At 47.3% G+C, this 17,130-nt stretch overlaps 1 protein-coding gene across 4 annotated transcripts in view; it reads right to left on the bottom strand.

Moving 5' to 3' along the window:
• The window catches only part of Egfr (epidermal growth factor receptor), a 204,947-nt gene that overhangs the window by 19,245 nt on the left and 168,572 nt on the right, over nucleotides 1-17,130 (bottom strand). For 3 of the 4 annotated variants that reach the window (XM_078187022.1, XM_078187011.1, XM_078187001.1), the window contains exon 2: nucleotides 13,688-14,019. The exons of the other annotated variant lie outside the window; for it this stretch is intronic. In XM_078187022.1, coding sequence (XP_078043148.1) covers nucleotides 13,688-13,820 — 133 coding nt within the window. In that variant the 5' untranslated portion in view covers nucleotides 13,821-14,019. The remainder of the gene's footprint in view (nucleotides 1-13,687; nucleotides 14,020-17,130) is intronic. 4 annotated transcript variants of the gene reach the window in all.

The raw sequence follows: 17,130 nt of genomic DNA on the forward strand, positions 1-17,130 counted from the left end.
ACAGCGTCGCGTTGCGTCGCGCATTTAATCATTATCGAGTTTTGCAAGCGTATCGTGAGTGAAAACAGGGATGAATATTGGACGAAAACAGTTTGTTGTATTATACAAATTTAGCTATAGATATTATAGGTATTACAGATATTTATTAGGAAAAATTGCTTTTTGAACTTCGGTACGAAGACTAATTTTTGACTATAATTAATGGCATTCTAGAGGATCGCATATTCGGGTTTCGGTTGGTGGTTAAAAATAATCGGTCCGTCATTGGTGTTCGTTGACGCTCGTAACAGAGGTGAAGAAATAATGACGAATAGACACGAAGTACCGAGGGCAGTGTGGACAAGGAACCGAATCACGTGGAATGCGCTTTGTTCGAGCCTGCATTTTGTACCGACATTGTCCGTCCTCCTCGATCCCTGCCGGCCCCGCTTAGCCTCGGCTCGTTCTCGATCTTTCTCCTCTTCATCTCACCTCATCTCACCCGAGCAACCTCAGCAGCCGCCACTGGGATGAACCGCGCCGAGGCACGCGTTCCCTCGCGCTTGCCCTCCGAAGAGGGTATTAACTCTCTCGGCTACGTCACATCGACCACCACTGTCTTTCGCTTCTCGCGAATCGATGGCTCGCTTTTACGACGTCGATGATGAGATCTCCGCCGACCCTCGTCAAAGCATTACTTTAATCCTCCGAGGGCAACGTTTAACAACCTTGGATCGCGCGCATCTTGATTCACACAAGATTGCTCCACTGTTCGGTCGAATCCTTGCGGCTAGACTACCGCCATCGTACAGATATTTAGTTTAAATGGAATTTCACTTCCTCGGTTTTACGTCGGCTCGGCAAAGAGAAGATTAAAGATTGTGGTTTTTAGTGTTTTCGTATGGGCAGGCTTTAGGCGCTATAAAAGCAGATATTCTGGAGGCGAAACAGTCGAGCGAAACAATTAAACGCCATATTATTTTTCTTGTCTAGAATATTCCGAGAAATATTTACCGTCGCCTACGTATTCGAGATTGATACTAAATTGATTTTGGATGTTTCCGGACATTCGAAATGTAAAAACCGAAATATCTGTCTGGTGCCGAACATTACCGAAAATGGTAATGGCGAACTTCTTACGCAGAAGTTCTTCTTCAAAGAATTATATTAGAAAAGTCAGTTTGAACGTTTAAAAAGAGGTCTGAAAAATCGATCGATTCCATGGCGTCCATAGTATTTTCGAATGATAATGATATTCCCCGTGGTTGTCTCGGCGCATAAATTATTCGGCTCCGGCGGAATGAAAATGTATTTATTCGTTATTTGTTTCTTCGATGACGCGCTACACCGTTACCGATGCATCGCGACTCATTGGCGAGTCGATTTTTCGATCTGAGGACGGGGCTGATCTGCATAGGACTCGGGATCGGGTCCGAGCAGCATGATCGCTCTTCTCTCTTATTTGCATAGCGTTCAAAGACAAAGAGCAGATAAGCCCAAACTAGTCCGCGGTGAACGCGTTGAAACAGTGACCCCCGTTAACAATAGACGTAGATGCATATCTAACTTGGTACCGTGAGCCAAGGTCAGCAGCGAACATCCCACCTGAATCGAACAAGGTCGCGACGTTTGACCTCTTACGATATCTCTCTCTCGAAAAAAAAACGAGAAAAACTTCCCTAACGAGCATCGCGCACCGCAATTAATTTTATTAACGCCACGTTGTCCATGAATATAACTGAATTTCGTATAATTTTACGGTGTTCGTGCCGCAGTTATAAACTTTGTCTCGAAATCAAGATTCACGTGGGCTGGAACGCCGCGTTCGTCGTAATCTCGGCCGAGTTGTTATGCCGGAAAGAAGAGATACATAGCGCGTTGCAGAGAACAGATTAATTATTTACATTCACTATTTTCTGTGTTAATTTGTATACACGTATTCTGACCATTTTTCATAGCTGTCTGTCTATATCGTCCAGCGAATAATAAGCTGATGTTCCTATTAATCTAGATTTTTGGATCGTAGATCGATGATCATAAAATTGAACTGCTATTGTACTTTATCATCAATCATTAAAAAAGAAAACGATTTTCAAGGACCTTCATATTTTCGCTCGTTTATAAAACAAAGACTAATGGTAACATTATTTTTTATATTAAAAATACGTTTACAAAATCCCACTACGAAGTGCGACTTTCATTGCAAAGTTTCGGCGTTACGTTCCAATTGGGTACCAAGACCATGGATCATCGTGAAGTGAAAGTCACTTTCACCCCTGCCGCGTCGCGCTGCGCCGTGCCGCGCCAGGTCCTTGGAGTATCCAGAATTATCGTTATCCCCGTGCCATAAATCATCTCGCCGGGCGATCCGCGGGTTAGATCGCGGATCCACGAACCTCCGACGAGCGGCTTATAACTCGCGCCTCGGATAACAATCTCTTTCTCCCCTTCTTTTCGCGTGGCTCGCCGCTCGCCGGCTGGGGGCAGGTTTTAATATACGAGCGAGCCGGAGGTCCTCGAGACTCCACGGCGAAGTCACGGCGATTACTATGGAATCGCTGGGCCCTCTCCGAGATAAACGCGCAGATACGAAAACTCGACGCGTTTGTCCGGCCCCGACCCTTTTGAAAACCCGCGACTCGCAGGACTTTCGTCCCCGACGGATTTTAATTGCCCCGGTGAAAGGCCGGCTTGTCAGCGAGATCGTATCCGATGTAATTGTTAATTTCAAGCGACTATTATGGTCCTATTGCCCGATGGGCGCAGTAGCCGATCCGATCGCGCGCACGTGCGATCTCTCGGCCGATTTATCGATTGCCGGTAGATTATCTGCACTCACGAAACTAATTAGTAACTGACATGCCAAACGGTAGAACGTGAGAGTAATTTACAGGCTATGCTATATTATTTTCTATTCGTAAGCTCCTGAATCTTTACAGAAGATATGTTAATTTTCCATATAGATCCGAAGTAAAAAACAAAAATATTCGCAATTAGTTTGTGGAAAGAAAAATCATTTATACCGAAAGAATTTTGGAAAAATTGATTAATCAAGAACTCCGTGCGTTTATGACACAAATGACTGGGTGAAAAATTTAAGAACATTCTTATATTCTTCACAATTTACTAAAATTACCAACCTGAAGAGAATACAATTTTATTTACCACCTGAAGACCTATACTCTGCGTACGATTCATAAAGAAGATTCGGCAAATTCTTTAAATCATCGTATACAATTTTCTGCCCTGTTCTTCCACAGCATTGTTTTGACTGTCCTCAAGATGACAGCGAAGACGAATGAACGAAGGCCCCGATTCCGCTCGGAAAGATCGATTCCAAAGTGGATTCCCACGAAACGGGGAATTAACACGTGAGTTGCGCGATCCGGCGCCTCTTCCACATTAATGCCCGTCGGAGATCCCGACACCGATCACCGTGTCGCCGTGTCGCGGTCATCTGCGCGGCGAGGAAAGAGAGAGCTCCGAGGAAGATCTACGTCCCTTGAGGGGTGGTCGACTCCCGATCCGCGATCCACGCGGGATAGATCGATCGATCGATCGCGAGAGGGCTCGCGTCCTGGATCCTGCGCGTAGCGGTGCGGAGTGATTCCCTTTGTAGGCGCCAAGCCTGCTCGACCCGCCGCGTGTTAAATGTCAAACGTGTTCACCTTCGAAGGGAACCGAGTGAAACCGGATGACGCGTCCCTGTCGATCTGGAGAGAGAGAGAGAGAAAGAGAGTGCACAGAAGTCTTCGGAAGACGCGAACGGGACCGATCTTCGAGATTCCACACGCATTCGAGGAAAACGAAACCGCTATTGCGAATAGGATTCCGTGAAACGAGACCTGCGGTCATTGTTGCTCTCCTGCCCGAGAGTGTTTATGCAAATTCGCAACTTTTTATCGAGAGGGCGGACTGAAACGAAATACAGGGATGCATAAAGATACGGTCTACGTGGAAGGTATGGTTTCTTTCGTCGGATCCATTTGCGGTGTTCATTGTTCGCGAGGAGTCCTTTGCCGTTCGACTCATTGAACTAGAGTTTTCTCTGCATGCTAATTTGTCGCGACGCATCTTGGGAATGAACAATTGTGGATGTTGCAGAGGTTCGGAGAGGTATTGCCACCAAATTCAATATTTTAATCGACACGGTAAAAAGCTCAAACACGAACGTAAGCGAGTATTATAAACGAGTCTCTGACAAACTGAAAATAAGACAAATCAATATTGGCGAAGGGATGAAAGAAGATATCATGAATAGGGGGGACAGATGTCAGTGCAACAGTGGCGGACCAAATGTATATCTTTTTTCATCATACATTTTATTGTCATGTTCGCTTGACATATCTTATTGCGTCACCAGAAAAACCGAAACATCGAATACAAATTGCAATAAAGGTGTCGTAAAATGCCAATAAATCCAATCTGCGGCTGGGCAAAAATCGCGTATAATTGAGAAATATTGCTTCTCTTACGAGTTACGTCCACGATTAACGGCGTTTAACCGCACGCAAAAAGAGCAGCAGAAGCGCGTCTTTACACTCTGTCTAGTGGATGATTGAAAAGCGGCGTAGGAACAGGTGTTGGCCGGATGGGGCGAATTATTGCTCAATTGAAATCGGCCGTCGTAAAATAAGAATTTTGTGGAAACGAAATACGATAAAAGCGGTGAGGTCTTCTCCGCACTTCTCTTGTCTGAGAAACTCACTTTAAATTCGCCTTAAAGTCGATAAATATCTTATATAAGTAATTATTAATGGCACGCGATTAATGAAATGGTCTGATTTCTAGCATTAAACAAATTTGAACTACGAATCAATGAATTTAACAAAAACTGTGGGTAACTTTAAAAACTATGCATCGTCATTATTATTTCGCGAATTTTTTACTTTTGCCCGAATACTTTGTCGCGTCCGCCTCGTTATCCTGAGCCTAAACGTTCAATTAAACGCCATAAATACGTTCGCCACCGCGACACTGCCGTAAAAACTTCTCCGTGGCTTATGCACCGTTGCACCTGCCGTACCCGGCGACAGGCCGATCATCGGTTTCTCTATCGAGCAGGTTAATCTCGGCACGGTTCGCCGGCCGATTTAAGCTAGTACACGCCTCGGAATCGTGCCCCACGAACCAAAAGATCGACCCGAGCCCGAGCCGGAGCCGTCTCGATTCGTGTTCCGCCTGCAGCCTCGATCTGGATCTCGATCCGATCGAGCCGCCATCGATCCGGAGCGAAAATAGGATCGGCCGGGACCTCGTTAGGCCGATTCGACACGCTGCAATAGAAGAGGAGTCGACGCGGTGTGGCACAGATCCACCAGCTGCTCCTTAGATTAGCTTTCGTCTCGGCCTCGGCCTCGGCGAGAACACCTATTCCGCGCAGTCTATTGTTCGATCCAGGGAACGAGACGCCCCACGAATAGTTCGCAATTCCTTCCCGCTGTTCTCGATTTATGATCCACCCGATCGCCCCCGGGAGAAGCACTTTTTCCTGGCCAAATGAAATCCTAAGGAGATTGGTATCTGCGACCTGCTGGCCTCCGGTCTACCTGCCTCGAGGCGCCGAGTAGGCTGATTTAGCGACGTTCGCTCTTCGGGAAATATTTCCACCTCCCAACTGGTCGATTGGCCGTCGAACCGGGAAACGTGAGAATTAGCCCTCTACTGCCCTTTGCCCGACTCCGTTTCATCGGAAACGTTTATTCGATCTCTGATCGTAGATATTTATTGGTAAATCAGCTAGCAGACGCGAATGCTATAGAATGTGAGAACTGTCGCAATTCGGAGTGATAAGACGAAACGATAATAGAAAATCGCGGAACAAGAGTCTTGAATAACCTTTTGAATTGCTCGGACTCGGGGGGGAGAGGATGAGAATTCTGATTTCTATAAATGTTTGGGGTCGGAGAAGCCCAGTGATCCGCGAAAGCTCCGGCTCTCTGGGCAAAAACCGGGACGGACCACGCCACGAAACGTCTCGTAAAGGTATCTTGAGCGCAAGAACCAACGCCCCGCATCGTGTGAATTCTTGAAAGCTAGGACTGAATGCAAACCGCGCGGTCCCCGGCGCTGGAATTCCGTTTCCGCCATCGAGGACATCTGTCGACCTTGTTGGGGGCTTACCCGCGACCGCATCGCGGTCTGTCAACGGCAGGAATGCAAGCGGCGGGTCTCAACGACAGAGACGATTACCGAGCAATTAAAGAAGCCGGGACTCGGGACTCGGGACACGCGAGTGTCTCGATCCCGGTCTCGATCCCGATGGGCAAGAACACTGAATTGATGCAAACGTCGTTTATCCTCGGCAAGAAATCCGATTTCCCACGTGCGCCGCGGGTCCTTCTAGTTTCCCCGGGCCGTCATCTTCCCCCCTCGCAAAACGCGCAAGAACTCGCGATATTGTGAAACTAGAAGCCCTTCCAAGGTACAATTTTTTCCCTTAGGAACAAATTCTAGAGGATTGTCAGACAATTTTTATTTTTTTTTAAGACTATTGGATTTACCATGGATGGTTTACTTTTTGCTAATGCAACGCTGTCTACTTGTTTCACTAATAATATTCTGCCCATTTGTTGCACTAGGAAAATGCTGTATAATTGAAAGTCGCTTTATGCTGTTTTTCTGTCTTTTAAAGTATTTCATCTCGAACTCAGGTATATAACTCAATTTGGCAAAGTCTGTCGAATACTTGCCTGTTGATTAGAAAGTGTACGATCATTTGTTAAAGACATATCCGATTTTTCGTATCCTATTGAGTTACTCTCAAGTTGCCTTTAGTCTTCCAATTCTTCTTCATCTTCGCAAGTAGAGCTATACGTATGTATTTAAACTTAGCCGAAAGTAAGAATTATAATGTATGCATGCGTGTGTGTATTTATTATTTATGTCAGTCGTTATAAAAGTTGAAGTAGGCTTTGTATATGGCACAGATTAGAAAAGATAGGCATCGAGGTATGAAAATTTAATTAAATATGGAAAGAGTTCGCAGGATGGAAAATTAAAGGCGAGTTTGTTAAAATTCCCGTTGAAAGAGCCTTAGGGTCCGGGGTTAGGGTTATCTCGGACTCAGGGTTCCTGATGTGCAACCGGTCGAGTCGGTTGCTCGTAAGTAACCGCAGCAACGAGCACGAACCGTTTGACAGGAATACCGAAGGCTTCACGGCCGTAATAAATGCCGGCGGTAATCGCTGGTAAACTTCGGCTTCCATCGAACTTTTCACCCGGCTATCGTATAAATGCCATTCAAAGTTTAATCGCATCGATTACAGGAGCGTGGTATTTCTGTGTCGAGGCAATAAACGTCGCGGCCTGTGCGTTACTTCTCTATTATTTTCAGTCGTGCCGGACTGTGTCGACCGATTTCATTGTCGTTGTTGTTGTTGTTGTAACTGTCGGGTCGCTGGTTGCGTCTACGCGTTTGCCCGCTGGAAATCGGTTAATTGAAGTCGGTGGAATCGAAGGCTCGCGCACCGGACACGTGCGCGAATCGTTTTACGGGTATCGCCGTCGATTAAATCCGAATTCCACGTACCGATCGGCCGATCTGCGTCGCCTAATGAACCGACCGAGCCTTATTAATTATTTTCGCTCGATTCACTGTGGCAATCTGCCCGAAGGGCGTAAACGGTATACATACCTGGCGGATCAGATTCAATGGAACACGGTGAACTGGCGCTTCGACGCCGCGGCGCGCTGTTGCTCGTAACGTAACGGATGAAATCGGCATATTCGTTACGCGTCAACGTTTCTTTTTCCGCCCGCGATGAATCGCGCCGGTCGGCCGACAACATTGTGCTCGCGTTAATGGCTGAAATTGCGGCTGTCCGTTGTTCGGGGAACCTTTTGTTCGCCTCGCACGAGGCGTTAGCCGCTGCCTTTCAACTAGGAAACTCGCGGAACGTGGCCAATCACGATTTTTATTAGCGTGTTCTCTTGCAACAATCCTCTCCTCTGTGTTATTGTATACGGTCATGGTTTCAGGAATTCGTGGAAGTCCGTTCAGACGAATAGAACAAACTGGGACACAAATTTTTGCATTTACTTTATAATCATAATTTATATCGTACTTCGAAAGGTGCGTGATGAAAAGGAATCAAATAAGTCTGTATAAAATCGTGGCGAATATCTCATTTCATAGTGTGTCGAACGCTGCTGGAAAAGTACAAAGCTCGACAGACCATCGATCAAAAGCTACAAGAGTTCACAGGCTGCTCGACAATGGTTCGGCCGATCGAACAGATGCAAGGAAGATAAAACGATTCGCGCCGAGCATTCCATTCCGCAAATACGGATCCGTCGACTGAATAGATGTTTCAGCGAGGATAGGTCGGTTGGGAAGGCGAGACCTTTCGGGAAGTGAATCTGGGACCCCGAGTTGTTTCGCGATTGCTCGACTGCTTGATGGATGGTGAGCAGCGGTCGTTCTAAGGATAGGCGCTGGCAGGTCTAGGAACGAAATGTGGGTGGACGGCGCGGCGGCTCGAGGGAGAGAGGCGAGAGGCGAGAGAGTGGGTGGATTTTTCATCGATCGCAAATCGAGAAGAGCCATAAAGAGGTTGAGCAAGCGAGGGGAAATGGATACGCGCAAACGCAACAGCCAGTCGAACAACATCCCCCGGTGCAAGAATGCCTTGTAAACAAGTCGAACTTTCGTTAGAGGCTGCGGTACTGTTATAAGACCCTGCATTTAAACTGTATCTGCTGGGCGACAGGTACGATAGTTATCCGATTACCACCTTTAAATTCTATTCTGTCTACTTTCCGTTCCAACAAATTTTGTAATTACGTACGTTCTTGAAATGCTCGAGCTAAATGTACCTCCAAGTAATTAATTGTGTACTTATTGTTACAATAATATTTTTCTATTGCAATATATTATTGATATTGTCCGCGACGCGATAAGATGAGATAAACAGGCATTTCGATTAAAATGGCGAAGCAGAGGTGGCGCGTTCGCGGAAACGAAAACGCTTTCGGAGGGGGTGAGCCAGGGGACGCATCGGAACGGTTTTATCCGAGAAGACAAAGAACGAGGCATCCTCCCGGAGCATCCTCTGGAGAATTCAACTCGAGGGCGGGTAAGAAGAGCTCGGATTAAAAAAAAATGAAAAGAACGGTCTCTACTGTCCGTGCCTGTCCGGATCTCCGGAGGATCGCCGGATCGCCGGATCGGTGGATCGCCGGATCGGGCGCAATCCCACGAGTACATAAATATCTGCCTAGCATATTGAACGGTCATATTTCATGGTTGGCAAAAAAAGGCGAGCGTCCCTCGGAAATTCAACGTCTCAATCCGTCTCTGGGATCTCGTCAATATTCCGAGCGGTCAATTAAGGCATGCCTCCCAGATCCCAGATGTCCCTCCGCCGCGCCGATCCCGCACATACACGCCGATAGAGTTGTCGGGGCTAGTGGTATTACATGCGAACTTATCGTGCGCCGCGAGTTTATGCTCTTTCAGTCCCGGTGCCCCCTTCTTTTTCAAGCCGTCTTCCATCCACCGTCCTCACCCTTCGCGTCCCCGTCTCGGTCTCCGCCGCGGTCCCTATCGACCGGTATACCGGAAGGTACTCGCTGCTAAAACTGGAGAACGAGCGGGCCTTCGACTTTCGACAGACGAAAATCCCGCAGTCGGAACGAGCCAGCCACCCAAGAAGAAGCCGCGGTCTAATTGCCGACTCGGCGAGCTCTTTCGCAACTTGAGTTACAATCGCACGAAATGTCGCGGGTCAGCGAGAAAATTAATTTCGGCCGCGGCCGGTAGCCGGCCACGTTGCAATTACCGCCAACCAATTCCCGAAACTTTCAATTATTCCGCTCGGCGATCGGTAATCGTTTGCTCTGAATTTTTCAGAAGTTTTCAGGTATTTCGGAGTTCGTGGAAGAAAGAAATTGGAACCGTATGTTTATGGAGGACGCGATACGAGGAGACCGTGTAATTTAATTTGGGCCTCTTTTAATTCGGTGGATCGAGGCTAAGTTTCGAGATGGGTATTCGGCACTATCGGCAAAATGTTTGCCGTAAAATATGCTTACGGAGAAATCGATAAGCCGTTTGCTACAGAAACATCTCCATCGCATTTATATGAATAAAACACCAATAAAGGAAGATTAGAATCGCGGGAAGATAAATGTACTCTTCGGCACTAGTGCGACACATACAGGAGAAATGCATCTTATCGGTGGATGAAAGCTAGCATTATCATACTTTCGTATTGGAAATTTCGGGCCGGATAATTTACCGATAGAAACACAGCCGCTAATTGGCGCGAAGCCGACGACTGCAGCGAACACGACGTTTCGGAGGGAAGGAAAGTGCCGACGCGTGATTTATAGCGCGGCACATGATTTTAATAGCTAATTCGCACAGGATTTAGCTGGTAGAAGCAGCCATAAACAGAGGGACATAAAAGATGTAAATTCGGATAGCGAGATTAACGGTCGCCGCTGCGGCTCGCCGGCTGGCGTTTTGATGGCTCGAATGATTATCCGCACGATAATAAATATCGGGAATCGGTGGGTCGCCGTTGGTGGACACATGTTTTCCCGGTCGGCGCGATACCCGCGGCTTAACGGGTAATCTGGAAGATCCACGACGTGCCCAGTCCGCCTATTTAAGGGGAAAGTTAAGGTCGGCCGTATAGAATTAATGCGTCCGCGATCAAAGGCCGAGGCCGCCTCCGTAAAAACAGAAGCACGAATTTCGTTCGATGTAAAAGCGAACGTGACTGAAAGCGCCACGGAATCGATCGCGCCGGCAAAAAACCGACCGCGACTGTGACTGGTTTTTATCCGACGTGGAAAAGATGTCTTCGTTAGCTCCGATATCGCATTCATAAATGGCACCGAAGCACCGGCCAATTCTATTTCTGTACTTATTATTTTAAATTATACTGCACGCGATGCATTTTGCTGTCGGTTTTCGGAAGAAGATGTCTACGGTTTTAATAATTATTCTATCCAGCTCCATAGGCAATCTAATCATCGAGCGAAGAAAAGAGAGGCTAATTTACATAAAATAGTGCTTGAAGTTATACAATATATTGTTAATCTTGTTGTGGAATAAATATCAGGGTGATTTGTCCCGAAAAGTTGAGGTTAAGTTGCCCAGCAAACTTTTTTTCTCGATCACCAAGGGAGTATAGCGCGCGTAGAGATTCTCTGGAGACTTCAACGCATGGTAAAGCGCGATGTTTCGGAGATTTCAACGCGTGGAGAGGGCGCGCGCGACCGCGGACTCGTAGATTCGTAGCGCCAAGAACGTACGAGTTTCACTAATCGATCGAAATGCAAATTGCGAGATTGGACCATCTGACGATCTTCCAGAAAAATACCTTAATGATCTCGGATATTATCGAATAAAGAAATGGCTAATTTGAACTCGGCAGATCTCCGGTGTCAATTTGTTCGCTCCGCCATTCGAAGGAAGATAATATTGCGAGTAGAGGTTTCACGAAACGCCGAAGTCGGCTTTATTTTCGATCCCGGCAAAAAGGCTGGAACGAAAAGTGGTCCGAGCTGACAGATGTGTCCCACTAACGTCGCAATTACACCGATTCGAGCATGAGGCGTGTTACCGTGTCCTTTCCGAGGACAGACGCCGAATCCCCGGTGTTAATTGACGCTTCATTCCGAGTGGCGATACGCGTTAAAAGCTTGGAACGATAAAGTGCAACGATTAACTTACCACGGACTTTAATCCCGCGCAGAAAAATCGTCCGGCTTCGTCGGGTATCGTTCGGCAATAACGTTGAACGTATCTTCTCGCTTGGTCGACCGACCGAGCGACCGAGTCGAGAGGGAAACGAGAAAAAAGAAGGACCCGAGGAGAATCGGCGCGGCGCGGCGCGGCGCGGCATGGCGGACCGCGACACGGCGTAAGTTACCGTCGCCTAATGGCCACGGAGGTATCAGCCTCCCCTTATCATGTTAATGGAAACCTTTATGGAGACCACTTTAGGCGATATCTCTGGAAATTGCGGCGCCCCGAGGGTTCCTGGGTGGTTATCGACCTGACGAGATGCGTCTTTAAACTTCGGGGTAAGCTCCGGATTTTCTAATTCGCATTTTCGGTATCTTCGACAGAATGCTTTTTATCGGCTAGCAATCTGCTCTTTGAGCCCAACACTAATCTTCATTAACAGTCGGAAAGCGGTGCCGAGTCACATTTGAGATAAATTAGTATCGCTGTCACAAATGATCCGGCGCTGTTGGCAACTGTTAAGTACAGAAAAATTGCTCGAGATTCTATTTGTACTTACTAGGTCTAATTATTTATCTTATTCAAGCCTTGAGCATATTATAATAACAAATTGGTCAAAAATCTTTCATCGTCATCAAGTATCCCTCGAGTTCGTCACAGTAACTCCTTCCGAGTTGCCGAGTGACGTCTTATAGTCCATCGCGCCGCATAAAACGCTCGACCGACTCCTGATCGTTAGCGTCCTGGAATTATTCGAGCGGTCCTCGGGGGATCACGCGTGTGGTCGAGAAAACAGAATAACAACTATCGCGGCGATAAAAGTGAACGGCCGAGGCACCGATACGACGCGACGCGACAACCGGCAGAAGACACTGCCAGTCGCGATGTGGGTCAAGCGTCAAGCCTGTGGGCCAAGATGTCGGTCCGCACGGAATCCTGTTGTTACACGCGAGCCGAGCACCTACACGCTCGTTCCCGAAAGCAGGCGTAAACAGTTCTCTTGCGGAGAGAGAGAGAGAGAGACGCCGCGCTGGCATGGCGCTGAGACAACGCAGGAGATTCAGAGAGTTTGGTCTCGCAGCACGGAGTCGAGTGGGAAGAACGGTACTTTCCAGCCACTTCGGGTAAAGGGGACCCTTCGGCTAGGCGAGCTACCACCCACGCGTCGGTAAACCTGGCGCAACGCTTTACTTTCTACTTTTCTAGACGGCGATTGTGCACGCGCGACCGGCTGTAGGAAGAGAATTGATTTCGATGGATCTTGATCGTGTGCTCCGTCGTACTCGAAGCTTCTTCAGGTTCGATGATCGATGGAGGCTAGCGATGTGGCGAATGGAAAGTCTGGGACTTGCCAAAGACAGTCTTCTTTTTTATCGCGGATAACGCTGTGGTTTGAGTTTAATTGTTTTCGAGGAGGAATATCAATAGTATCGACGACATCAGGATCAGACATATTATTCGTATAATTTTATTATGAACAGTGACTTCTGAAAGTATTGGAACATATTTGAGAATAGAATAACACTTTTCGAGTGGCACTAAATGATTTAAATTATTTTGAGATATTAGAGACTAGTACGTTCAAAACTGTCTAAACAACTTTCTACTACGTATAATCTTAGGAAAGATGAGGTCATTTGAGTCATTGTGATGTTTAAAGGTATACAAATACTTTCGTAAGTCACTGTATGCATCTTTATTTCTCTCATCAGTTTTTGATATAGTATAATCTACTTCTCTGAGTCGTTCACTGCATAAGTCGATATTCTCTGTAACGTGTGACGGAAACTGAAATATAATATTTATTCTTTAGCAAAGTTCATCGATTTATTATATCACGAAGTTAACAATTAAACCGTATAATCGCCGATTAATCAGAAATGAAGCCACAATTTCAGTGAACGTGTATCAAATTGAGCTGCTGTTTACAATGATAGAAATAGCACAAATGAAATGTCCTGTCCATTTCGCTTCAATAAGGGAGAATGGAACAGAAAAGTTTCTTACTTTTTCCTTTGACAAACTCGGAGCTGAGATCTGCTGACACATCGTAGCTACCGGCGACGATCACTAGGAGCAATATCACGCCGAAGAGGTTGCAGGTCGATAGCGTTCGTGGCCCGTGTCGGAGTTCAAACATGATGAGCTCTCATGCCCTCTACGAACCCATGGACCTTGCCCAGGTGATCCTGTCAACGATGCCCACTTCTTCGTGCCCTCTTTGACTGTAACGAGCAAGGAAAAGATCGAAAGAACCACGAAGACGTGTTTCCGCTGCTGCCATCGCTGACTCTTCAACGTCTTCTTCGCATGGTTCCTCTCATCGCCATGTTTCACGTCTGAAATCAAAGAAAACCTCACGTTAAACATCATTCCTTCAAACTAAACCAATTGAGAAAAATTACATTTCAAATCGTTGCCATAGGATTCTTAGTTCGTTAGAGCTCGTTAGAAAGGATTTTATCGAGACTACGACCAGGTGTTCGTTGGAACAGGTGTCATTACGATTAGATTTGTTCCGAGCATTAAATATTGATCATTAATAATGTAAGAGATTAAGGCTCGTGTGGTAGGCAGCTTTGCATAGAAAATGATTCAACAGATTAGTATAACAGGATTCAGTTTCGAGTACCTATGGTGTAACAGAAAATTCAAGCCCCCCGTTTCCAAATTCTTTTCATTCTCGAGATAAAGTACGTTCAGATGCTTACACACAGGCCATTTGCCAAGTGTTGCGACAGTAGCAAATCATACAAGCAGCCAGTGCTACGCGCGTCGCCAAACTCTTTGATCTTCGCACGTCGCGCGAGCAGAGGCCAGGATTTTCCCATGACATCGCGCGGTGAAGATCGATTCCCATACCGGGGCCGGGTTCCTCGATTTGGAAATAGATCGCCGGATCGCGAAAAAACGCCTATTCGCCTTTTACGTTGGCAATTGTTTTGTCGTCGCCTCTGCCGAGGGCTCACCTACCAGACGCGGCGAGGGAACCGCCGGTGGATTGTTCCGAACGAAACCAAAGAGGAACACGAGAACCAAACAGCAGACGACGACGACGAAGGAGAAGAAGAAGAAGACGAAGAAGATAGGGAGTGGAAGATAAAAGAAGCGAGGATAGGAGCAAAGGAGAGAAAAGAGAGGAAGACAATGCGGCGAACAGCAGGCGTCTGCTCCTCCCCGAGTACCCCGAGTACCCCGGGTACCCCGGGTACCCCGACCCGTTTTCTCTTTTCTCTCCTGTTCGCTCGTCCACCCTGCGCTACGATCTCATCCCGAAGACCCCGTTCCGTTGGCCTGCTCACGGCTCCTTCTTTGTTCTTTCGCACTCCCCGCGGAGTGGAGAACACGGGTTGCCTTATTCGGCCGCGACGGGCAACGATCAACTTAAACAAATGACGTCGACCAGGGTTCCGGCGCGGCGCGGAGCGGCGCGGCACGGCGGAGTCCCTGCTATTGCTATCCAAGTAGCTGATTACGTTCGGCTCGCTTCGCCTCGCCTCGCCTCGCCTGCCCGGGGTCATCCCCTCGGCGCGGGCCTCGTCTATTAATTACGATCGGTTCGCGCCGGCTCCGACTCCTCGTTGACCAGACGTCCGATCGCGATCGTGTCGATCGTGATTGTCGAGTCGAGCGGCGGGCATTCCTCCGTTCGTCGCGCGACGCGCGTCGCCTCTGCTCAGTCGCTCGGACCACCGCTTCTTCTCCTCGGATCCGTCCGCCACGCTGCGCCCGATGTCCTCTCCGATGGTCCTCCCCCTATTCTCTTTGCCGTGCCGTGATCCGTGGTAGGTACCAGGCTGTCTGCCATCGAGAAAGACGTGGGACGCGTAGGTCCTATACGACCTACTCGATACAAGGCGCCCGTAACGACGCGTCAAGGGATCGTGGATATTTAATATTCATCAGGACGAGCCGAGATCTAGGACTGGTGATTTAGCTCTGACGCTAACGAGCTAGACAATCGAAATTTTCGCCGCCGCCGATGCCGGGTTCAACCGAGTTCAGATCGTTCCAACTCGCTTGACGACTGTCGTCCCTTGCAACGTCTATTCGGATTTTGTTCTCTTTCAATTACAAGAAGTCGTTCGGTCGTTAATGTTCTCATTATTGTAACTGTGCAGAAAATGGCACGACAAGGGGTTTAACTAGTAGAACAGGTACAGTAGCGGTGATAAATTGAAGAAGATTTTAATTTTAGTTGTAACGTACAGCTGTTACTTATTTTTTTTTAATTTGCGTCTGTGTCATACCTACAGATGCAAGTTTCCTTTCTTTATCTTCAAACCTATAGCAAGGCACAGTTCTTTTTATGTTTCTAATGTCTGATACAGCAAATATCGTTTCACAGAATTTTTAAATACCATAGCTCACAGCCACCGTATCGTATGCAAACAGAATCAATAGCGTTAACCTTTCGCTAGAGTACAGACGCAAAGAAGAAATAATGCGCGCGATACCAATTAGAGTTTCAACATTTGCTCGACTGCAATATTTTTACAGAGAATAAACACACAACTATACGATGTACGCAACGCTATACCAGAATTTGCATTGAAAAGAGCGATCAATCGAAATTCGTGCGAGCTCATTATTGGCCGGATTAATGCACGCAATTAACGGCTGATATAGTACCTTTCTATTAACAGTTGGTTAATACCAGCGACCGGAACGTTGTAGCCAGAGAACCGGTTCGTTTCTCGTAGTTCGTTCGCGAGATTTTTGCCAAAACGGTCCGGCACGGGCACACGTCGCGTCGGGTCGCGTCGTGTCGCGCGTCGCCGAGGCAGACTTGGCAAATCGAAGTGTGCCGCCTTGAACATAACAGAAAGGACATTCTTGGCGGACCACGTAAAAAGCTCGGCCGGGTTACCGGACCCGAGGTGTACACGAATTCTTAATTCCGCTTTGATTGCGACACACATTATTAGAGTCGTTCCGCGAGCGTGATGCATGGTTGTCCTAATCGGGAGGATAAAAGTGGAGGACCGCTTTCGACGAGATTTTTGAAACTTCAATCTGGTTGCCAAGGTACTTGAGTACGGGCTCCTGTCGGAGCTCGGGTAGAGGTTGCCAGATCATTTGTTAAACCGGCGACGAAGATTAAGTTCGACGTAGCTTTAGGCGATACTTCATCTAATTAAGATATTAAGAACTGTCTCTGTTATACACAGATGGTTGTCAAAACTAGTTCAAGTTTCCCAAAATTTCTGCGGACTATTTTTTACTATGTAAAATATGAAAATTCAAAGCTGCCATTCCTCTACTAGAAAGATCGACTCGTTTAAAGTTCGAGATCTTTCCTGGAGACAGTCAGGCAAATCGTTGGCAACAAAGAGGAGGCCTCGTGACTCCCCTGACTCGTGACTCGAGCACACCAGTTTGCGACACGGAGGCCCCATAAATAACAGCCCGTCGTTTTCCATCGCGGTAAAGTGTGTTAAGTCTCGCTC

This window comes from Augochlora pura, chromosome 2, assembly GCF_028453695.1.
Source record: "Augochlora pura isolate Apur16 chromosome 2, APUR_v2.2.1, whole genome shotgun sequence".
Taxonomy (NCBI): Eukaryota; Metazoa; Arthropoda; class Insecta; order Hymenoptera; family Halictidae; genus Augochlora; species Augochlora pura.